The sequence below is a fragment of the Biomphalaria glabrata genome, chromosome 3 (genome assembly GCF_947242115.1).
Source record: "Biomphalaria glabrata chromosome 3, xgBioGlab47.1, whole genome shotgun sequence".
NCBI classification, from domain to species: Eukaryota; Metazoa; Mollusca; class Gastropoda; family Planorbidae; genus Biomphalaria; species Biomphalaria glabrata.
The window spans coordinates 396,399-421,353 of record NC_074713.1 but is presented as its reverse complement, the minus strand read 5'-3'; the positions used below and the strand labels follow the sequence as shown (position 1 = coordinate 421,353).

The window sequence follows — 24,955 nt, the reverse complement described above, 5'->3', positions numbered from 1 at the left end:
GTCTTTAAGCTTCTCTACATTAAATGGGCGGGGTCGTGTGGCTCGTTTTGGTTGGCGTTTCAATCGGAGCTTACATTTGCCACTGACAAGGTAGTGGTCTGAGCCGATATCAGCTCCTCTGCGGGTCCGCACGTCTAACAGAGATGACCTCCATCGTTTGGAGATGCAAATGTAATCTATCTCGTTGAAGGTTTCCCCATTTGGTGATCGCCATGTTTTTTTGTGTATTTGTTTGTGCTTAAAATATGTGTTTCCAATTGAAAGGCTGTTGGATGCGCAGAGAGAAATCAAACGCTCGCCATTATCACTGATGTTTTCTGCAGAGCCATATGGTCCCATTACATATTCAAAGCCAGTTCGGTTGGGATTGATTTTGGCATTAAAATCTCCCATCAGTAGAATTAGGTCGTGAGTAGGTGTTTCATCAAGAGTGGTTTGTAGTTGATTATAGAACTGATCTTTGATGGTATCTTCTGCATCCTCTGTAGGGGCATAAGCTTGGATGGTAGTGACTTTAATTTGCTTTGTTTGGAGTCGAGCTGTAATGATGCGGTCACTGATCGGCTTCCAAGCAATTAGCGCTGAAGCTGCTATTTTAGACATGATGATTCCTACACCACCAATGTGCTCCTTGTCATGTCCTGAATATATTATTGTCTTGCCATCATTGATAATTTTTCCACTTGACGTCCACCGCATCTCGCAGATCCCAAGGATGTCCAGCCGATAAGAGTCAAACTCTCTTAAAAGTTGGGCCAGTTTACCGCATTGATTCAGGGTTCTTACATTCCACGTGCCTATAAGAGTCGGTTTCCTTGCGTTGAAAGGCTTGCCATGTATCGGGTATTGGACTTCCAGTTGGCTTTGATCCAACACCGTCATCAGAGTTTGGCCGCCCTCGCCGCATGTATAGTTTTCATTATGTGTCGAGTTTGCCGTTTCTGTAGCAATAACATTACTATAAGTTTTAAAAACTATTAAACAATTTTGAAATCATGCCCTTCCATTTTTGTCCCCTTACTTCATGTTTTTGTGTGTGTGAAATTGATTGAAACAAACATTAAAAGTAGTTTTTGACTCTTATAAACAATTCATTTCTCTAACTTGCTTTTTTTTGTTGTTGTTATTCACTAGGTGATATTGTGATGCAGTTCAATGTCTTCATGTGGAACTGGTGCGAGAGACAATTTTTATTTATTCAGCTGCCGGTACATATTGCAGTGTTTGTATATCTGATTGTATAATGTACTGATTATCTGTCTATACTGTAAGTTGACTGTTTTGAAAAATTCCACTGAAAAAGAAATATTGTTGTATTATAAATGTTACAGAAAACTATCAGATCATGGTTAGCATGTATGCTAGGTTTTTTTTTTAAATCATGTTTCTATTTTAAAACTTTCCTATATCAAAGCAATGTATCCTAAGAAATAATGGAAACTTGAATTTTTGAAGTCCAAAAATACCCAGGCTAATCCAACTGGAAATAGACCTGATATTAACACCAGCCTTATTTAACTGCATTGCATTACAATGCGAAACTTAAATACATAGTTTATATGTACACATTTATTGATATATATACATTTGTTGACATTAGACTTATGATGATCATTTTCTTTCAAAAATGTATTATTTAACTGGACAAGTACTGACTTTGTGATATTTACTCACACCTAAGTATAAAGGTCATTAAGTGTCTTATCGACATGCTTTCAGCTAACAAAAAAAAAAGTTATAAACTCACAATTAACAGACTGAAAGTGATGAAAACTGTTGTCTGTGTTGAAATCAAATGTTTGGCACCCTAACCCATATAAATTGGTCTCCAGCAAAGTCTGTAGCCTCTACTGTCTTGAGAACCTCCACGAAGGTGCGGTACTAAGTTATACGAAGGTGTCCCCCATATCTGCCTCCTTGTGCAATTCATTCTGTCGGAGGACATGCCCTTGGAAACCTCTTGCGTTGCTGGATCACAACCTTATTAAGTCGCAACTAGCTGTGCATAAAATCTAGTAAGGATATGGAGCCAGCACAGAAATTGTTTGGGTAATTACCAATGTAGGCACAAAGGTGTTTGTGAGATTTGTATGCACAATTAGTAATACATATAAGAAAGCTTTATTGTTTTATTTCAGATGTGAATTTATAGATGCACCATATCTAGTGTTATTTGACCACATTGTGTAAATGGTTATGCTATATGTCTAAGGTTACTTGACTATGATCTGTAAATGTTTTATCCAATATTATGTCTATTTTTACAATACCTCTATTCAACACAGAATTTAGCGGAAACTTCTGGGTGGAACCTGGGTGGACACGGATCTCGAAAACATCTCTTACGATTTTCGTACAAGTTTGACAGTCGCTGTGTATTGTTGGGAAAAGAATTATTAGCTAGTTGGGCTCTTTGGGTAAACCCTAGTCTGACCGTTATAATTTTTCAAAGTAAAGAAAAGATATTTAAATTTGGGTAGAGAATGAATAAATATTTATCCTGAATGGCCTATATGTCTTCAGGTACTTCCACATTCATTGTCTCATTGATGTTCAGGAAACTAAGTCTAGATCTAAAGGCCTTTCATTGGAATATTATAAAGTGTAGTAGATCTATACATTCGCTTAACCAGGAGAGTCTTTCTCGGAGGGGGCATGGGGCGGGGTAAAAAATGCCCCATTGTTTTTTTAATCTAACATTCATTAGTTATTAAGAAAAACAAAAAAATCGCTCTACAAGTTCTATAAAGGAGGTACATGTCTTTTTTTAAAAAAAGTATTTTAAATGTTTTTCTTGTCATTTTACTCAATACCCAGCATCTCTTGATTGTGAAATGTTAAATGATTATAATTGATAAAAAGTGAGTATATACTAAATGCCCAGTGTGTCTATGATGAAAGTACGGATGATGTATGTATGGTCATCTTCAATATCAAGTGTGATAAGGACATAATTGTGCTAAAAGGCCAATGAACTATTAGTGTAAAATGTTAACTAGATTTAAATTTCAACTGTTCAATTTTGTTGAGTTTCCCTTAAACGCAAAATATTTATTTTAAATAATTAAACCTGAAATGACAAGTTTGTGTCTTTCCTTTTTCTTCTTCAGTTTTTTAATATCTTAAATGTTTTTTTTTAATAACTATAGTGTTTTTTTGTGTAGTGTTTATATTACCCATGGATCTATATAGTATAATGTGCTGCTTTAATTAAAAACAAACTCAGGAGTCTCTAGTATAAATGTTTAATTTTCTTGTCTTAATATATTCATATTTCTAGTTAGAGTTTTGAATTGCACTTGGTCAAACCTCTATTCAGTTTAGTTAGAAAAAGGTGGTGGAAGTAGATAAGCTCTGGTCATTTCTGTTGACGAAGGTTGGTTGTTGAAATTATGCAATACCATCTGTGAAGGAAGAGGCTGAGCAATGTTGATCTTTATCTTATTGCACGATGGTTTTACAGAATATTTTTAACTTTTTCTATAAGAAATTCACTAACCTGTAACTTTCATGCTATTATGGAAAGGGGGATTGGGTCAGGGTAAAAAAAAAGAAAATTTACGTTACTTATGTTTAAAATAAATCTAAATATTTTTTCTTGAGGCATAAGGACCCAAATGAAGCTTCATGTTGTTATTGATTTCATCAGAAGTTTGTGTGTGTCTTAGTTTGAGAACCTTCAGAGCCTTCTTTCATTTTTGTTTGTCACTTTTGCCTTAGAATGTGTTTTTTTTTCTCTTCTGGTGTACCTATTGAATAGTCATTTTTTGAGTATTTGTTTTGCCCACCAGATATGTAGGTCTACTCAGATTTTATTTCACTATTTAGACTAGTGCTTATATAAATGTTGATTAGGGAGATAGATTTAAAAAAAATAATTGTATTACGTTTACTTATCAAACAATAAATGTTCAGAATTTTTGCTAGTAACTTAATTTAAAAGAAACAAACTGAAAATTATTATTTTTTTTTAGTTGCTGAGGAAAATCACCTCAACCCCTGCATTTATTTCATTAATTGAAGAAAATATAAACTATAGAATCATGATGAAGAATAGTCGGATAATAACAGAGTACTGGTGTCAACATCGAATGCAATGTACAAGTCTATACAGACTATAGTGATGACTATGGGGATACATATGATGGTTTTATTTTCTATTTTGAACAATCATTTCAATGAATTCATTGTAGTCCACTCTGCCGTCTCCGTTTCTGTCAGCTTCGTCAATCATTTGATCCACTTCCTTGTCTGTCATCTTTTCTCCCAGGTTGGTCATCGTGTATCGAAGTTCACTAGCTGTGATGAAACCGTTGCCGTCGCGGTCAAATACCCTGAGAATTATATTGGAAAGATAAGACCAATAAAATACCCTGAAAATTATATTAAGAAGTTAGACCAATCACATACCCTGAGAGTTATATTGATAAGCTTGCCTGGTCGTGCGGTTTACTCGCTGGACTGTCGTTCGGATTTATCGACGGTCGAGGGTTCAAACCCTGCCCGCTCCCATCCCCCGTCGTCCTGCGGGAGGTTTGGACTAGGAAGTAAACTTCAACTCTGAAGGAACATCCGAAATATGTAAAACATTTTACAAAACAAACAAATACCCTGAGAGTTACATTGATAATTTAGACCAATCAAATACCCTGAGAGTTATATTGATAAGTTAGACCAATCACATACCCTGAGAGTTATATTGATAAGTTTGACCAATCACATACCCTGAGAGTTATATTAATAAGTTAGACCAATCAAATACCCTGAGAGTTATATTGATAAGTTTGACCAATCACATACCCTGAGAGTTATATTGATAAGTTAGGCCAATAAAATACCCTGAGAGTTATAGTGAGAAGTTAGACAAATCACATACCCTGAGAGTTATATTGATAAGTTAGACCAATCAAATACCCTGAGAGTTATATTAATAAGTTAGACCAATCAAATACCCTGAGAGTTATAGTGAGAAGTTAGACCAATCAAATACCCTGAGAGTTATATTGAGAAGTTAGACCAATCACATACCCTGAGAGTTATATTAATAAGTTAGACCAATCAAATACCCTGAGAGTTATATTGAGAAGTTAGACCAATCAAATACCCTGAGAGTTATATTAATAAGTTAGACCAATCAAATACCCTGAGAGTTATAGTGAGAAGTTAGACCAATCAAATACCCTGAGAGTTATATTGAGAAGTTAGACCAATCACATACCCTGAGAGTTATATTAATAAGTTTGACCAATCACATACCCTGAGAGTTATATTGATAAGCTTGACCAATCAAATACCCTGAGAGTTATATTGAGAAGTTAGACCAATCACATACCCTGAGAGTTATATTAATAAGTTAGACCAATCAAATACCCTGAGAGTTATATTAATAAGTTAGACCAATCAAATACCCTGAGAGTTATATTGATAAGTTAGACCAATCAAATACCCTGAGAGTTATAGTGAGAAGTTAGACTAATCAAATACCCTGAGAGTTATAGTGAAAAGTTAGACCAATCAAATACCCTGGGAGTTATATTGAGAAGTTAGACCAATGAGAGGTTTATTAGAGACTGTCTCTTATGAAGTATAAAGGATTGGCCTCTTTTGTCTCATGAAAAGTTGCTAAGGGAAAAGATCATTGCTTGAAATCTTATGAAGTGGAAAATGTTTTTTGTTAATTAAGCACCGTAAAGAGAATATTCAAAGGCTATTACTGGGGTGGACACTGGTCTGTTAAATTCTAGGAAGATTAATAAGAGGTTAGACTATCTTGTAGAGTAGGTCTGTTAGATACCCTGGGAATGTATTTACATGTTTAATAGAGATCATCGTATGAAGTGACCAGTGGTCTCTTAAATACCCAAGTGAGTACATTCAGAGGTTTTACAAATGTGGACATTGTCTAGATGTTATGCACACAACTCTTTTTAAATCCTGCCTGATCATGCATACTGACAAAAAATTTTCAACCAATGGTTGTTTTCAGTTAATAGTAAATGCTTTTGTTTCTGGTTTGTTTTATTTTGTGTGGTACAGCTTATAGAATTCTCTTGATGTGGCACATATTCAAATGGGATCACTCCTGTGTCCCAGAACAATAAAAACATCTAAAGCCTAGTTAATTAATGTCTGAGACAGATGAGACTACTCAGCGAATTCAATTCATATTGCCATCATCTTAATTGAAACAAAAAAAAAATCAGACTATATGAACTTTTTTGAGTGTTAAATGCTAATAGAATTAATAAGGTGTATGTGTGCTTGCTGTATGTGCAGTGGTGTGAAGGACAAACTTAAAAATAAAAATGTCTTACTTAAATGCTTCTCTTAAGTCATTCTGTATTTTATCTTTACTCTCAAAATTTTCTGACAGCATGTCAATAAACTCTGAAAATTCTATTTTCCCATTACCTGCAAGAGAAACAAAACGCATGAACATATTAATGACAATTTGAATCTAAAGTGCAGATTAACATTAAAAAAGAAACCAAAAAATTGTAAACTGCAATCAAAGTGCGGGCAAAGCAGGGGCGTAGCTAGGAATTTTCCATCATTTGGGGGCCCCTGCATTTTGCGTAATATCTAATATTTAATGTAAAAAACACTCATTTTGGGGGGATTTTCAAATTCTCCCCCCACCCTAGCTACGCCACTGGGGCAAAAGAAAAAAAAAATTAATTCGACCTTAAGCCTTATCATCTCTAGATCTAAATAATATCACAAGACTATGGCATGTGATGTAAAGTGCACTTGGTAACAATAAGGCATTGACTATGAATGACTTTGAAGGCCAATGATTACAGTGACAGAACAGAGCAGTATTTTAATCTAGATCTAGTTGACTTCTAAACCCACTTGTGACCTACATTTGTTAAAATCTCATTTAATGCCAGCAAAACCATTGTTCTCTTCACCATCTGCGCAAGTCTTCAGATTATATTTAGATAAAATGTAGACTCTAGTTATTATTAAATAAATGAGATGACTCTGACTGATGAGAAGCTAGGTAGGACGGAAAGTGATGTTGGTTCAGTTCTTATCTTATCTTCTTATCTTATATAATACAGACGTTACTTCAAAAAAGAAGATGATTACGTCCAACGCGTCATGCTAGCTCAGGCAACCCATTCCATGCTCTAATAGCACTAGGGAAGAAGGAGTATTTGTACAATTTGTCCTAGCATATGGGACGAGGAATGTGCCTTTATCTTTGTGTCTTTCTGAGTATTTTATTAATTTTTTTTTTTGTATTTAAAGATTATGGTTCAGTGTTTTATGTATTATTGCTACTTTACTTATCTTATCTTATATAATACAGACATAACTTCAAAAAAGAAGATGATTAGGCCTATGTCCTACGCGTCATGCATTTAGTCATGCATATTAACCAATTACTTAAATTACTACTTTTGAGTCTTCTGTCCTGAAGGCTTTCTAAATTTAGTGATTTTACTAAAGGTGTTATTCTGGTTAAGTGTGAATATTCCTTTGTTATGAATCTCACTGCTCTATTTTGTGTCTGTTCCAGTTTCTTAATGTTATCTTGAGTTGAGGGGTCCCAAACAGAGGATGCATATACTATTATTGGCCTAACCAAGGTCAACCAATTTCTAAAATTAAAGACTCATTTAAAACCAAATTATAATTAGATCTATAGATCTAACTTTTTCATTTAAAATAAGCGATACTAGACTTAACTAGATCTAGAATATGTCTATATCGAGTCTAGAAAGTGATGCTTTCAGAGAATTGCTGCTAGTAAATCACCTTTTTGCCTCCATGAGTAGACCTACATTTTCATCTACAAATAGATCTAATAATCTAATCTAGATGTAGATCTAATTAGTAAAAGTTACTAAAAAGCAAAAGGTTTTTTAAAAAAAAATAATTGGGCCATATTTATTTCCTTTATTCAGATCTCCTATGAGGAAAAGGGAAAAGATCGTCCCTCGAGACGTAAAATGCCCCAGAGTCAAGAGTCCCATTGATCTAGTATTTTTCTACCTTAAGAAAACAAAGCAAACTAAATACGTTCTAGATCTATTTTATGTAAAAAAAAAAAATTGTGCTAATTTTATTGTGTGCTTAAAACAGAGCTTCGTATATCAATGTGAAGTCTATATAAAGTATGGCTATATTTATTTAGTTTTTTTGTTCAGTATCAACTTACTGTTGTCGTCCATCCTGGCCACCATTTCATTGACTTGAGCTCGTGTGGGATTCTGGCCACATGCTTGTAGCACGTTGATCAATTCATCCTGAGTTATATGTCCGTCACCATTTTTGTCGAACATACGGAAGGCCTCTTTGGCTTCTGAAATCACAAGAATATAACCCTCTATTGTATTTGGACATTTCTTGAGATATTTACACTCTACAACAACAAAACTACATTCTTTTCCAATCTCTTATTTGAAAAGATCACTTTCAGTCCTCCCAAATTTCTCATCAGCCAGTCATCTCATTGATTTTAATTATCTTATCTTATACAGACGTTACTTCAAAAAAAAAAAAAGGAGATGATTACGTCCTACGCGTCATGCATTCAGTCATGCACATTAATCAATGACTTAAATTATGCCAATTATTATAGACTTCTAATTATAGAAGTCTGGATCTAATTATATTTCATCAATGTCGAATCTAGGCAAAATAGGAAAATGGAGATATCATTTACTACCTTGCCTGAAATCTTCAAGCATTATACAGAACGTTGAATTTCGTACTTTGCCGGTAACTTATACATAGTATATATCGTAGAATTAATACCCCCTTTTTTCCCCCCGGAAAAAAAAAAGTTTTAATTGAGGTTCCCGCTATTTCCTGAATATGTATCGCGAACTTAAAATAAGGTGGCAAGATAAAATAACCAACGAGGAAGTGCTGCGAAGAGCAGAGTGCCAGGATGCACTATTATCAGCAGCAGACGACTTGGCTGCCTTGATCATGTTCACACAAGGTCGACTTCCACAAGAAATTCTGGATGGTGATCTAACAGAAGGCACGACAGACGCTGGTCGTCCACTTTTAAGATATACTAATGTATGCGAACGCGATATGAAGCTCTTCAAAACCGACATGAACAGTTGGGAAAAAAGTGGCATTGGATAAATCCACACGGAGAGCGAGCATAAAGGAAGGGCCCGGATTGCAGGCGCCATATACAACAGTAGTAGATAGAAGGATGAAAGTGAAACGGCGCCTGGTGATTACATATGCCCAACCTGTGACCGCAGCTGTGCATCAAGGATTAGCCTCTTTAGTCACACAAGAAGTTGCAAAGGGAAAAGATCGTCTCTCGAAATGTAACATGTCACAGATTGCGAACTATGACAGGTAAGGTTCCTATCTTAACTATATTGACATGCTTTATAGACAAGGTGTCCAAATCACAAATGATGACATCCATCAGTCTATTTTAAATTTAAATATTTATTAACTCTTTCTCTCCGTAATTATTTACCACATTCTAGTGGAATCAACGTTGGTATGGTCAGTTAGGAGAGAAAGAGTTAAGTTAAACCGTTTTGGTGTGAACAAAAAAAAATTGCGCCGTTTTGTTTTTCCTATTATTGTTTCATTCTTTGGCAATTATCACAAATCTAAAAAAAAATATTTCTTGCATACAAAACAATTAGGCCTAGATGAACATATAACTTGTTTTCAAACACCTAGCGACAAAATGCCTCACGCCGAAAAGTTCTGCTTCGCCTAAGCCGTCTCTTACAGAAGCCTTTTGTTGCCAGCTGCTGTTTTTTTTTTCTCAATGCCAGGTAGGCAATTTAACAATTTTGTTTGTTTTGCTCCAAAGCACAAGAGCTACACAGGCAGTCATTACAATTAACGGTATATAAATAACATAAGCATAGTGATGACAGTAGGTTTTTATGGTGCTTCAAGGGAGCACTTATTTTTTACGTCTCTCCTACTATCCAGGCTCTCTTCAAACTGCACCACACGACACAACGAACTTAACCTCACAACTCAGGGCTCCAAAGTATCAGTAACAGTTTAGTTTCAAATACATCAAAAACATGAGATCGTAAATTATATAGAAGATATAGAGCGCCACGTGGCTAAATGTTTGTTTACGATTGGTGAATGAGGTCCATTGGCAACAACATTACACTAACTGTCCAAAAACCTAGTCTTGCTCCGCCTGACTTCACACACCGTGCCGTTTCTAACTTCGCCTCGTACTGGTCACATTGCGAGGTAACGCGAAGTGTCTTGACTCAAACACACTCGCTTTTATATAGGATCTCTACTGGCCTTCTCGAACCTTCTTGATCGCTCCAGATGATCACCTTCGGTGTGACTTGCGTGCGTAATATTTACGACACTGGTCCTTGCCGAACTGGCGTGTACTGTCACTGGTCACGGTTGACCGCTCGTCTAGCGCTGGACTGGGGCGATTTGCGTAGGCTAAAAACACACACAGCCTACGACCATCTGTTTATAACACTATGTTACGCCGACCTCTGCTTTCATATAAGCTCCATCTTCCCTAGTGCTATTAGAGCATGGAATGAGTTGCATAAGCCAGCCAGGAAAACCAATGACTTGACAGAATTTAAGTCATTGGTTAACATGCATGACTAGACTCATGACGCGTAGGACGTAGGCCTAATCATCATCTTTTTTTGAAGCAACGTCTGTATTTTATAAGATAAGGCTACAATTAAAACACATTCACAGTTGTTCTATATTTCTCTCAAACAAATTATTGCTTATTTTGTAAGCTTTTTTTTTTTTTTTATTAAAGAAATTGTTTTCTTGACTTCAGACAAACAACTACTTTGTAGAAGAAGATTAAGAATCACTTGACATGACCAACATGTAGGCCTAATGCTTCGTCTCAGAACCGGACACAACAGAATGGGGCAACACATATAGTTCAGGAAGCTACAAACACGGACTAGTGAGATTTGTCCTTGTGGAGCATCATCAGGGAATGCCGACCATGTCCTTCAAAGCTGTATCGAGAGGCCCGAACAAAAACTAAACGGGGAGCTGCCAGATCTAGAAACCAAAGCGCAGTTCAACGCCGAAATAGGACTACTTGTATGAACCCTCCAACATAAAAATAAAAACGAACAAGACCTAATCACAATTTACTATGATAAGATTGCAAATATTTTTTTTTTTTTTTACACATGTTCGTATTGGTTTAATTTCAAATATAGGCCTATTATTTTTTTTGTGATTTTTGTGATCTGCATACATTGAGTTTTGGTGTATCTGGCCAAAAAATCTGGCATACAGAATACAGGCGTTCTGATAAGCTATGCATTCTAAACGCATATGATAATTTTTGTACGCTTTTTTTAGTACAACTGAATCAAATATTTAATCCACAGACCTATATATATACACATAATGTATATATATATATAGCCTATAGGTATGTAGCCACAGTGGTCTAAGCTCTCGTCCTTGTATCCAAAAAAAAAAAAAAAAAAGGCAACAGTAATCTTTCAATACAGCGTTCTTAAAACATTGGTTATTTATTTTAAAAAAATCTCTTGTAAAGTTTCTTGTATTTTTTCATTATATCGCCCCTCCCTTCTTCTTATCGTTTCTCTTCTTTTTGTCTTAGTCCTACAGTGTAAGAACATTAATAGGATCTTAAGAAAAAAGCAAATTATATATATAGGCCTACTGTAAATAACTTTTACTTATGTATGAAAACTCAATATTTAGATTTACTCTAGAGCGACAACCTCTAAAGAAAGATTAGTTATAACCTATTTTTTAAAATAGCTATTGGTAATAGATTATTTTGTTTGATATCTGGAACAAGGGAAATATGCCTACATTTTATTTGACTGATAAGGTGGTATACAAGTTGAATCAGTTCCTTTATTGTTTGTAGAAAGAAAAAGTTTGCAAATAACTATAAATCTTTTTTCATAAGCCAGCTTCCTGGCACCGTTCCTCTAAGGAACGACATGACAACGAGCTATACATATTACGCACAGGCTGTGACGTTGCAGGCCAGTATTGAGGCACAGCCAACGGAGGTCACGGTTGAGGCATTCTATAACGAATGGACCTCCTTCACCAACCGTAAACAAAACAACATTTAGCCACGTGGTGCTCTATCTCTTCTATATAATTTACAATCTCATGTTTAATTCATGATGGTTGTCACGTGACAGTTTTTTTCCATTGTTTTATCAATAAGATCACGTGACTAAATGTTGTTTGTTTACGATTGGTGAATGAGGTCCATTGATGAGTGGATAGCCTACATGTGTCGTTAATGCCAAACGAACGAGGTCCTTGAAATGCCGTCTTCGTGTATTTCCGTTTTGTCTTAAAGCGAAACTAAAAAAAAAAATATTTTTCCAGATATTGGTATAATGTTTTATGAATTCTGTGTTTTTACAAACATGAAATATCGCACCTCGAGCTCGCCAGCTTATAAAGGTTATAGGTTGTAATTTTATCATTGAGAATATTATCCACGGCAATAAAAGTGTGGGGGAAATATTGATTATGTAATATATTGATTATTTGGATTGATTTATGTGACTAGTCACACCCTATCTATTTACACACACAGACAAAACAACTTCTTTGTCGACAAGCAAGTGTTGATATTAGCCACTTGATCAATGGTGCTTGATTCGGTTGCCGGGTGTATGAGGATAGCAGAAATATGCAGGGTATTTAGCTTAACCCCCCGCACGATTTCTTTGGCTGTGCGGGATAATGTGCGTGACCGAGGCCGCCTTAGTTACTTCCCTGCTTCCCCGCAGGAAGTTATGGTGACTTCGAGTCCGAAGATTAAGGGAAAGCGCAGTATTCGAGCGGCTACGCAAACCTAGCAGTGACCTAGATATTGTGTCAGAATCATTGCTTACCGGTGGCCCACTTAAGTTCTCTTTTCGCCGTCCACTACAACCTTAAACAATAGCGTTCCTTTAGATCTAAAAATTATGTATTCAGCGGCCTTTACAGACTTTTTTTCTGCGGAAGCCATTAGCTTCAGAATGAATGTAAATCAAATACGTCATTGCCGAGATCGTCTGCTTTCCTTTACCCCCGACCTATGTATTATGTGCAACTCCATAATGGATTCACACGATATAAACCAACTCTTTGGCACCCTGGTAAAAAATGCAGCGGACACCGAGTCACATTGGTGTAGCTAGAAACACACTGGCACACTGGAAAGGTTGACACCACCTACCGAGAAGTCAATGAGTTTCCATCATGCTCTGGCATAATCCTACCCCCCCCCCCCAAACAAACAAAAAAAAACAACAACAACAACCGATTTTGAGTGCTCAAACAATTCTGGAACGCATGAGGTCTCCTTGTGGTGGAGGCTGCCTAGGCCCGAGCAAGATATTATAGCGCAGTGCAGGACGCGCCACTGTTCCGTGCTCATATTTCGCACGGTGCCGCCGCTGCTGGGAGGAAGAGGAAACCCTGTCTCATATTCGTTTCGACTGCCCCAGACTTGCTGATCTCCATCTCGGGTCTAGGAGACTACTAGTTCTTAGCATGTATGGTGACATACACGCAATATTAATAGCAGCGGGGTTTATGTCCAGAGCTTCTGCAAGAGAGGGTTTGGTCAACTCCAGCCCTCATTCAAATGAGTTTAATGATGATGACGATGATTTCATTTGTCCTTGAAGGTGATACTGCTTACAGCTGTCCGAAGTAATATAAAAAAGTAACGTTCCCCTTCCAGACCTTGTGGTCTATAGGGCAGATGATGTAAAGGTCTGAAAGACACAAAGATAAAGGCACATTCCTCGTCCCATATGCTAGGACAAATTTGTACAAATACTCCTTCTTCCCTAGTGCTATTAGAGCATGGAATGGGTTGCCTGAGCTAGCCAGGAAAACCAGTGACTTAGCAGAATTTAAGTCATTGGTTAATATGCATGACTAAATGCATGACGCGTAGGACGTAATCATCTTCTTTTTTGAAGTAACGTCTGTATTATATAAGATAAGATAAGAGGGTGTCATGTGGCCAGCACAACGACCAACCGCCTTTACTTTTCCCCAACTAATGTCAGGTACCCATTAGAGCTGGGTGGACTCAGAGGCGCACGAAGATCCGAAATTAAAAATCCCAGTCTTCACCAGGATTCGAACCCCGGTTGTCCGGTTCGGAAGCCAAGCGCTTTACCGCTCAGCCACCGCGCCTCATCCGAAGTAATATAGACCTACACAATCTACCGCCTTGCCCATTTATTTGTTTACGTATAGCTCTTCAAAAGATATTACAACAAATAAACAATAACCTCATATGCCTATTCAATAAATATTAATGTAGCTATTACTCTAACAACAATAAAAAAAAAATATTCTGGGAGCCCTTCCCGTGGTGGAGGCTGTCCAGGCCTGAGCAGATATTATAGCGCAGTGCAGGACTGGCCACTGTTCCGTTGGCTCATTTGTCTCACGTTTCAGGCTAAACTTCGACTTACAGTGCCGCCGCTGCTGGGAGGAAGAGGAAACCGTGTCTCATATTCGTTTCGATTGCCCCAGACTTTCTTTTTTTTTATTGCCAACTTTTCTTTCTCTACGGCTAACCTTTCTTTCTTCATAGCTACTTATAAGCTAGCTTCTCTTTCTCTATTTCTTTATTCATGGTTAATTTCTCTTTATCGATAGCTAACTTCTCTTTCTCTAATTCTTTTCCCACGGCTAACTTCTCTTTCTCTAATTCTTTACCCACGGCTAACTTCTCTTTCTCTAATTCTTTACCCACGGCTAACTTCTCTTTCTCTAATTCTTTACCCACGGCTAACTTCTCTTTCTCTCTTTCTTTTTCCATGACTTACTTCTCTTCTATAAATATAATTGTTATGAACATAAATATAAGAGAGTCCAAAAACCATGTCTGTATAGAATGGCTTTAATACACTGAATGACTACACAACACACATTTCGTGAACACATTCTTACGGACGAGTTACAAGCACATGTAAACATAAGAACGACAACCGATACAGAATACAATTTTCATAACAATAATTAATACAAGATAATAAGCATTTTAAGCGAAAGCTAAGGATTCTCCATAATCACTAATTGATTCCCCATAATCACTAATTGTTCGTAGCTATGTTTTTTTCGAATTATAGGCCAAATATATTTTTTTTTGCGTTACCATTTCAATGGACCTCATTCACCAATCGTAAACAAACAACATTTATCCAAGTGATAATATTGATAAAACAATGGGAATCACGTATCACGTGACAGCCTTTATGGATTGCGTAATTTGTATAGAAGATATAGAGAACCACGTGGTATAATGTTGTTTGTTTACGATTGGTGAATGAGGTCCATTGTCTGCTGGTCTGCATGAACACCTTCCGGTTTCGCTCTCGAGTTTCGTTTTTTTTGTTTTTTCATAATTTCGTCAATTTCGCGAATTTCTTTGGCCATTTTGAGCAGAAAAAGATACAACAAACAAAGCACTCAGACTCATTCTAACTTGTAAATAACTTTCAAACAACAATAACTTGTAAATAACTTTAAAATAACAATGTCATTTAAATATATACAATTTAGGAAATTGAGCGGACAGAGTAGGCTATAATTGGTTTATGTAAATACTGCTGCCACTAACGTTTCTAATTAAGGTTAAGAAAAGTAACCGAGCCACAGCCGAAGAAAATACTACACCATCTGATTCTCCTGATTAATTTATCAAAACTGTATGTAGGTACATGTTATTCTACATTATTATTACCATGACTACATATTATTGCATTATGACTGCATTAATGATTAACACTGTCTTTACAATATCTGGCAAACATATTTTAGCGAATATCATATCATACACGGGCGTTTTAAAACTGATATTATAATTCTCAGATTTTGGGGGTTCGCGGGAGGGGAAGAGACGAACATACTGTAGTATCACTGTGTAAGAGTTGTCTCCGTGTTTAAGTATTACCACAGTGTGTAAGCGTTGTCTACGTGTTTAAGTATTACCACAGTGTGTAAGCGTTGTCTACGTGTTTTAGTATTACCACTGTGTGTAAGCGTTGTCTCTTGTGTTTAAGTATTACCACTGTGTGTAAGCGTTGTCTACGTGTTTAAATATTACCACTGTATGTAAGCGTTGTCTCCGTGTGTAAGCGTTGTCCATGTGTTTAAGTATTATCATTGTGTTAGCGTTGTCTCCGTGTTTAAATATTATCACTGTGTGTAAGCGTTGTCTCTTGTGTTTAAGTAATATCACTGTGTAAGCGTTGTCCATGTGTTTAAGTATTATCACTGTGTAAGTGTTGTCCATGTATTTAAGTGCTGCAGCGACCATTTTGAAAATGCACCTTATTAGCTTTTAGTTGCTGGTCTCACGTTGATCTCGCAGATTATGTCAAAATCCATTGAGCATGGCGTAGGTTCAAACCGCTCCATCATTGTTTCAGCTCGAGTCCATGAATGCTATATCAACTGTAAACAAGTGTGCAGTCACTTTGAGTTGCCTGACGACCACATCAATAGATCTATGGGCAATCGATAATCCACCTTGAATTCCAAAACGTGTATTGAACTCTACAATCAATACAGCAAATAAAGTTGAAGATTTAAATGTAATTCTTTCCCCCTTTATAACCAATAGGCCTTGTATCTCTAGGGGAAAATGTCTTTTTTTTTGCTTGTCTCACCAACGACTAAGTATTATCGATCCAACTATTGATATTAGTTAACCAGCAGATTTATAGTACTGCATACAAAGAAAGATTCTCTGTGACATGGTATGGTTTAATGATTGCAATTAACAGATTTAGATCCTACACGATGTTTATTTAAATAACTTTAAAAAAAGATTATTTATTCCTCCCCCCCTCCCACTCTCTCTCTCTCTCTCTCACACACACACACACACACATACACACACACACACACATATATATATATATTGTCTATGTTGTTAGCATTGTTATTCGACATTTAAATTGGACATATATTGATTGTACATTTTTCAGATCTATATTCATTTTAGATACTGGTTGTCGTTTTATTGTGGCTCCACATTTATCATGCTGATTGTGTGTTGATATAAATGTGTAGCCTATGTGTGTTTTGTGCGTGTGTGTGTGTGTGCAATGTTCCTCACGCAGCTCGACTGGATAAGAAAGTTTAGGGTCAGGAATGAATGTAAGTGAGAAAGACAGAAGGAACACACACACACACACACAGAGACAGAGAGAGAGGGAGATGAATCTTTAATCGAAAAGCCATTATTTGATTGAGTAATTACTTTCCTGACTCGTCCGGTCCCAAATCACGTCTGAATAAACGAGAATTGATATTAAGATCTATAGCTGTATTTGTTTCCTGTGAATCGTCCATGACTAGTTTTACACGTGAGTGACACAAAAAAACTGACTGGTTCCATTTGTGCAGCAAGGATGTAGGAAATGTTATATCAGGCTAAAGGTCCGTTAATAGATCATTTAGAAGATCTATTAATAGAAAGTAGGCCGAAATCGCTAGATTTAGAATTGTTTTGAGGAATAGGTTTACTAGCTGAAAATTTAAGTAGGCCTACTAGTCTTACCCTAACCTTTTGAGCATTTATTATTATTATTATTATTATTATTATTATAATAAAAGAACGAGTATTCATTCTCTGGCGAAGCCAGGGTCGAGTTTCGTTAAAGGGAAACAAAATTCATCGTAGTCTCTTTATCAGTTTCCACTGAGGAATTTTCTGGTGATGTGGCAGGTCTGCAGAAGTACCGCCCTCTGACAGGCAACGAGAATGTTCCTAGGAATGACAAGGGCGTTGAAGGTATCTGTGAGGTCAGTTGTTATTATTCCCTCGGTTGATATGACAATGGGGTATATTGTTGTTTTAGATAATTTCCATAAACGCTTAATCTCCAAGTCAAGGTTCCCCTATTTTCGTTGTTTTTCCAGCTCTGTTTTTTTTTAAATTATGAGATAGTGGTACGGCGATGTCAATAATGGTAGCGGCCTTTTCTTTTTTTATCGTTGAGCAGCAGATCAGGGCGATTAAAATCTACCGTTTTGTCAGTCAAAATAGGCCTATCCCAGTACAGTAGATGATCCGTAGACTCGAGAACCTCTTGTGGTGAGTATTTGTAATATGGTGGAGTATCCTTACCGATCAAATTGTGTGTCAAAGCCAAGTGCTGGTATATTAGCTTTGCAACTTGGTTATGGCGACCTAGGTAGGCAGATTCTGATAGGGCTGAACATCCCGCCATTATGTGTTCAATTGACTCACCCACATTTCCACATTTTCGGCATTTGTCTACAATATTGAGTTTTAGAATATGTCTCTCGTAATTATTATTATTATTACGTTAAAAACGAACTAATGCTCATTCTCTGGCAATGCCAGGGTCAAGCATAGTTAAAGAAGAACAAAATTAATTGCAATCCCTTTAGCAGTGTCCACTGAGAAATGTCTAAAGATGTGGCATGTCTGCAACAGTACCGCCCTCTAACAGCCAACGACAACCTTCTTGTGGATGTTAAGGGCATTGAAGGTATGAGAAATGTCAGTATTCATTATCCCCTTCGTCGATATAACAAGAAGCTATAGGCCCTATTGTTATTTTAGAAAAAACAAGAAGCTATATTGTCTTTTTAAGACAACTTTCATAACCGCTTTATCTCCAAGCTAAGCTTATTATTATTATTATTATTATTACTAGTAAAGTAAAGTTGCCCTTTCGGACCTTGTGGTCTATAGGGCAGATGATTCTGTGGCCTACGGTTAACGAGGGTGTCATGTGGCCAGCACAACGACCAACCGCCTTTACTTTTCCCCAACTAATGTCAGGTACCCATTAGAGCTGGGTGGACTCAGAGGCGCCCAAGGATCACGAAATAAAAAAAATCCCAATCTTCACCGGGATTCGAACCCGGGACCCCAGGTTCAGAAGCCAAGCGCTTTACCGCTCAGCCACCGCGCCTCCATTACTATTACTATTATTACTGTTGTCATTGATGCTACTTATGTCGGCCTAGTAAAATAGTTGACTGCTTGATCACGTGGTGTGTACTACCCAAGTTCAAACCCCTCACGCTGCCATTTCCTACAGTCCTAGGGCCGGGTCGCACTGATCTATATTTCTGAAGGAACCTAAGTACGTATATATATAACAAAACAGAGCACCAGTATTGTAAAATGTTTCGGATGTTCCTTCAGTGTTTAGGATAATTTACTTCCCTGTCCAAACCTCCCGCAGAAGGATTGGGGATGGCAGCTGGCAAGGTATGAACCCGGAACCATCGACAAGTCCAAACGATAGTTCAGCGCGCACACTGCACGACCAGGCAGCCACCCAGTGGACGAAAACATGTCATTTCCTGTTGTGTCTCGCATTTAATTCACCAAATGCTTCTTATTTAACAAACAAACTATTTTTTTAGAAATACTTACCAATAGTTTAAGAGATATTTCTTTAATCAATGTCAAACTAAATCAGTTAATTAGACACTAACACTAATTTATTTATTAATTTTGTAATTTATTCATATTTTGTTAGGAGCAACGAATTATTGTGCAAAGTCTCAACTAGATCCTAGCATGGGAAGTGGGAGAACTAATGTGTACAAATATTGTACCAGACAGAGAGAGTTAAAAAAAAAAAAAAGCTTTGTAAAAACAGCAACACACATTCTCAGACGATGTTTTAGTCAAGCGTGACTACGATGTAAAGAAAGTGACGATACAACACGTGACTGACCTTGGATTTGTTCGTCTGTCAACTTAGGCTGAAACGAGACATTAATGAAATCAATAAGTGACCCAAAAAAAAAAAAACCACAAAAAACATAATGTTATAAATCTAAGACAAGCACTGAACGTAAGGAAGTGATCTATAACTAGCCGGATATGACCCGCGGCCCGCAGGCCTTAGGTTCGGCATTACTGATGTAGTAAATTGGATTTAGATCTATGTCAAACATGGCGAATATTCCCTTAACATTTTTTTTTAGTTTGCCACGAAAATGAAGGTAGAGTGTGACAATGTTCAATCGACATATTGATATCTAATAGAAAATAATGTGGAAACGGGTTTACCAGATTTGTTAAAAAAAAGTATAAAAAAAAATGTCTCGTTCTTCAATAGCGATAAATTTAGTTTTTTTTTTAAATATATTTAATGGCCTTGCGTTTGTGGGAGAGACATTAAACATACACTACTATCTCCGCTATGGTCAAACAGTTTTTATTTCTATGAGGGACATATGCTACTTACATACATACATACATACATACATACATACATACATATACGTACATAAATAGAGATCGTAAATTATATAGAAGAGATAGAGCACCACATGGCTAAATGTTGTTTGTTCACGATTGGTGAATGAGGTCCATTCAGTTCTCTGGTAGCCCGAAGGACGGCTCTTAGTCCCGGACAGCTTATACTCCTATCTCTTGCTGGTCACTTCATCCGGATCCTCAAGTCTTTCTTGCTCATATCGACATGCCGTCTATCACTCGTGTTGAACGGTGCGCTAGTGCGGAAGTTATAGCAATATAGATGTGCCGTTATTTAAAAGGCAGCCATTCTTAGAGACCGTGTTGTGAGCTGCACAGTATTACCACCGTTTCTATGCTAGCATTGAGCAGCATACTGGTTTGACCCTGTACTTTTTGTGAGCTGCACAGTATTAACATCATTTCTATGCTAGCATTGAGCAACATACTGGTTTGACCCTGTACTTTTTGTGTGCTGCACAGTATTAACACAATTTCTATGCTAGCATTGAGCAGCATACTGGTTTGACCCTGTTCTTTTTGTGAGTAGCACAATATTAACACAATTTCTATGCTAGCATTGAGCAACATACTGGTTTGACCCTGTACTTTTTGTGTGCTGCACAGTATTAACACAATTTCTATGCTAGCATTGAGCAGCATACTGGTTTGACCCTGTACTTTTTGTGAGCAGCACAATATTAACACAATTTCTATGCTAGCATTGAGCAGCATACTGGTTTGACCCTGTACTTTTTGTGAGCAGCACAATATTAACACAATTTCTATGCTAGCATTGAGCAGCATACTGGTTTGACCCTGCACTTTTTGTGAGCTCCACAGTATTAACACCGTTTCTATGCTAGCACTGAGCAGCATACTGGTTTGACCCTGCACGTTTTGTGAGCTGCACAGTATTAACACCATTTCTATGCTAGCACTGAGCAGCATACTGGTTTGACCCTGCACTTTTTGTGAGCTGCACAGTATTAACACCATTTCTATGCTAGCATTGAGCAGCATACTGGTTTGACCCTGCACTTTTTGTGAGCTGCACAGTATTAACACCATTTCTATGCTAGCATTGAGCAGCATACTGGTTTGACCCTGCACTTTTTGTGAGCTGCACAGTATTAACACCATTTCTATGCTAGCATTGAGCAGCATACTGGTTTGACCCTGCACTTTTTGTGAGCTGCACAGTATTAACACCGTTTCTATGCTAGCACTGAGCAGCATACTGGTTTGACCCTGCACTTTTTGTGAGCTGCACAGTATTAACACCATTTCTATGCTAGCATTGAGCAGCATACTGGTTTGACCCTGCACTTTGACCCTGCACTTTGACCTTGCACTTTGACCCTGCATCTCACCCGTTTTCTCTTCTACCTATTGTAAAATTTTAAACAAACTTTTTAAGGACTTGTAATGCTCCCAAATTTTAGTAAACATTAGCAAGGACTTGTCTGTGATTCCGACGATCAAAGACGAGTGCAGCATTTCACAACCCAAACCGAGTTGCCACCTACATATTTTGCTACATCGAACACAGACAAAGCCGTTGTCCGTGGCTGTTTTTTCCCCGTCTGCGCCTGTATTAAATAAGATAAGAATTTTCTTTGGATTTAAAATATTTGTCCCGCAACCTTCGTGATATCTGTCTTTTTAGAGGACAACTGTTGCCAGCTGCTTTCCCTTATGTAGGGCCTAAATGAAGGCAAAAATGGCACCTGATTGATCTTCGTCGCAATTCGAAGAGCACATCTGTTATGTCGTCATCCTTTAACCCCCCCCCCCCCCCCAAAAAAAAAAAGTTCCCCTTTCAGACCTAGTGGTCTATAGGGCAGATGATGTAAAGGTAATCTGTTTCTGTGGCCTACGGGGGGGGGCAGGGGGAAGTGTATTTATATTAAGGTAACTAATCTATTCAAGCGATAGTGAGACGATGCGCCGACATGAAGTTGAACTTTTTTGTGGTGTTACGCATGAAAAAATAGGGTGGTCGATAGAAAGGCGGAAATGTTTAGTGTCAGATGAATTAAATGCGATCTTATGCATTTCTGTTTTGATTTCTTCTTCTTCTTCGTTCTCATTGTTATGTTGGAGTGTTCAGATGACTAGACCAATACATGAGATGAACTGCGCAGTGGTTTCCAAATCAGGGAGCTCTCCATATAGTTTTCTTTCTATTGGGGTGTTTTGGGGCCAGTGTCTTATACGGGCCTCTTGGTAAAGAGAGCAGTTTTGGAGGACGTGGTCGGCATTCTCTGGTGATACTCCACATGGGCAGATTTCACTGGTTCCAATTTTGAGCTTCCGGAACATGTGTTGTCGCATTCTGTTGTGTCGGTCCTGAGTCGAAAGATTAGACGTTGGTCTTGTCGGGATAGCTTATAGTAAGCGTCATCTTTCTTGTGATTTGGATGAGAGCTCGTCCATTTATTTATTTTTTTTACAATCAATTTCTTCAATTCTTCTGGATAGAGTGCATAGTTTATTTGTGAGTTAGTTCTCCCACTCTTGGCGAGTGTGTCAGCCTTCTCATTTCCTTCTAGTTGTATTATGAGCTGGTATCCATTGATTGTTTTGATTTGAAGCTTGTTATTGACAAAGCTTCAGAATAGCCGACGTGACATAAACTACATTTTGATTTTAAAACGAGCTTGGTTAGAGCTTGGAAGGGTATCTCACAAGTTATCCTTCAAAACGCTACACGAGCTTGGATATCTAGGTTAAGACGCTGCTCTTAATTGAGCGGACGACATTTTGAGCATCTGAGTGTAATGTAACATGTAGCTTTAAAAAAATGTGTAAAAGTTATCTGTTGCAAAAATAAATAGATAAATTAATAGATAGATAAAAATAAATTTTCCGCTTTTCTAGCGACCATCCTGTAATATGGTAATGGCCTACCAGGTAATTAGAGATTGGAAGAATTTGTTTTGGGAGAGGTATAACTATTTATGCATTGAATTGAAATTTATGTAATTTATTTCTTAGTTTATCAACCAGAAACTGAATTAAAAAAAAAATTAAAATGCTCACACAATAGATAAAGAGATAGAGGATGGCTGCCTGGTCGTGTGGTTTGCTTGCTGGACTGTCGTTCGGATTTATCGACGGTCGAGGGTTCAAACCCTGCCCGCTCCCATCCCCCGTCGTCCTGCGGGAGGTTTGGACTAGGGAGTAAACTATCTTCAACTCTGAAGGAACATCCGAAACATGTAAAACATTTTACAAACAAACAGAGGGCAGGGAGATATGAGTTAAAGTTGTGGGGGGTGGGATTTTCAAAAGCTTGCCTCATACGAATATCCAAACACTAGAAATTGTAAAGACATGCATTTTTTAAAATTGAAAATCCAATAAACTAAAAGCATTCTATTTTTTAAATCTTGGAAGAAAACTTTATAAAACTAGATTTTTTTTCAATCAAAGTTTATGTTTTCAAACGTGTATGTTTTCAAACGTTTACGTTTTCAAACGTGTATGTTTTCAATTAAAGTTTATGTTTCTATCCTATGTTTACCAGATACTCGGTTCCTCGCTAGCCACAATGAAAGTTGTGATCAGCGGCAAAGGGACAGCCAGCTACCTTCCCCTCTCTGTATTCAATGGTGATAACCCACATAAACACATGTATCTACGCACACACACACACACATACAAACATTTTGTTATTGTCCCCTCTGTCTCTGTCTCTCTCTCTCTCTCTCTGTCTCTCTCTCTCTTTGTTTTGTGTGTTTTAAATTTGTTTTTTGTTTGTTTTTTTAAGACTACTATTTGACTATCTAACCACTTAACACATTACTAACATATTACCCGCATTGTATTTCTTTCTTTGTTCGATCCGGTCTTCACCTTCTAAATTATTTCACAGTGAAATTTTTACTCTAATATGAATAAACAATGAATGTTGGTTAAGAACAATGACTCTGCGTCACCCTAGATTCCATAGTACTGTCTTAACTCTTTCTCTCCGTAGTTATTTTCCACGTTCCGACGGAAATTTTTCATTTTGCTCATTAGTATTTAGTTATGATTAAGCTTGAATAACTTTTTCGCTTGTTATCAGAAAGTGTTTTATTTGGTAAAGAGTTAAAAGGAAATGCAGGCTCTCGTTTATATATCACAAAGCAAGGTTTATAAAATCAAACATTAATTTAATTTAATGAGGTCAAATCAACGATGGTATCGTCAATTCGGAGAGAAAGAGTTAAATTATTTCAAGTTTTTGTTTTATTTGTTGCATGGTTTGTGGGACGCTTACCATGGAGTCAATTTGAAGACACGTGTGCAACGAGATACGAAATGTACATTTTCTTTTTTTATGAGGACGTCATAAATGGATGATCCATTAGACAGATATAGTAATGAGATCTATGTGAATTATATCAAATTATACGCCACGCATTGACCTAGTTATGTAAAGCTGTAAGCTATAGTAATTATATACGTAAATTTTTTTTTGGTATTATGTAAATGAAAAAGTTGTAAGAAATATCAATCTAAGGAACAAAAGAAAAGTTGTGTGCTAACTTTCAACTACTTACCATTTTGTAGATTATGTAGGCTAGTGTAGAACTAGAAATGACAACTTTGAAGTCTCGTACTAGAACTAATGTACTCCTTGACTTCAGCAACCAATACACATCTGAGTTGCCAGTGATTGATTCCCCACAAGCCTACCGATTGAACCTGATCGATAAT

At 37.1% G+C, this 24,955-nt stretch overlaps 2 protein-coding genes across 2 annotated transcripts in view; one reads left to right on the top strand and one right to left on the bottom strand.

Moving 5' to 3' along the window:
- The window catches only part of LOC106079777 (UPF0669 protein v1g209471-like), a 22,862-nt gene extending 19,780 nt beyond the window's left edge, over positions 1-3,082 (top strand). Inside the window, exon 5 of the mRNA XM_056022803.1 lies at positions 1,135-3,082. Coding sequence (XP_055878778.1) covers positions 1,135-1,146 — 12 coding nt within the window. The 3' untranslated portion in view covers positions 1,147-3,082. The remainder of the gene's footprint in view (positions 1-1,134) is intronic.
- LOC106079776 (calmodulin-A-like) lies at positions 2,773-24,955 on the bottom strand. Its single transcript, XM_056022806.1, has 5 exons — positions 24,799-24,955; positions 19,719-19,746; positions 8,171-8,314; positions 6,315-6,411; positions 2,773-4,334 (listed from the first exon to the last, which is right to left on the bottom strand). The coding sequence occupies exons 1-5, from the start codon at positions 24,799-24,801 to the stop codon at positions 4,151-4,153; spliced, it is 456 nt and encodes a 151-aa protein (XP_055878781.1). The 5' UTR covers positions 24,802-24,955; the 3' UTR covers positions 2,773-4,150.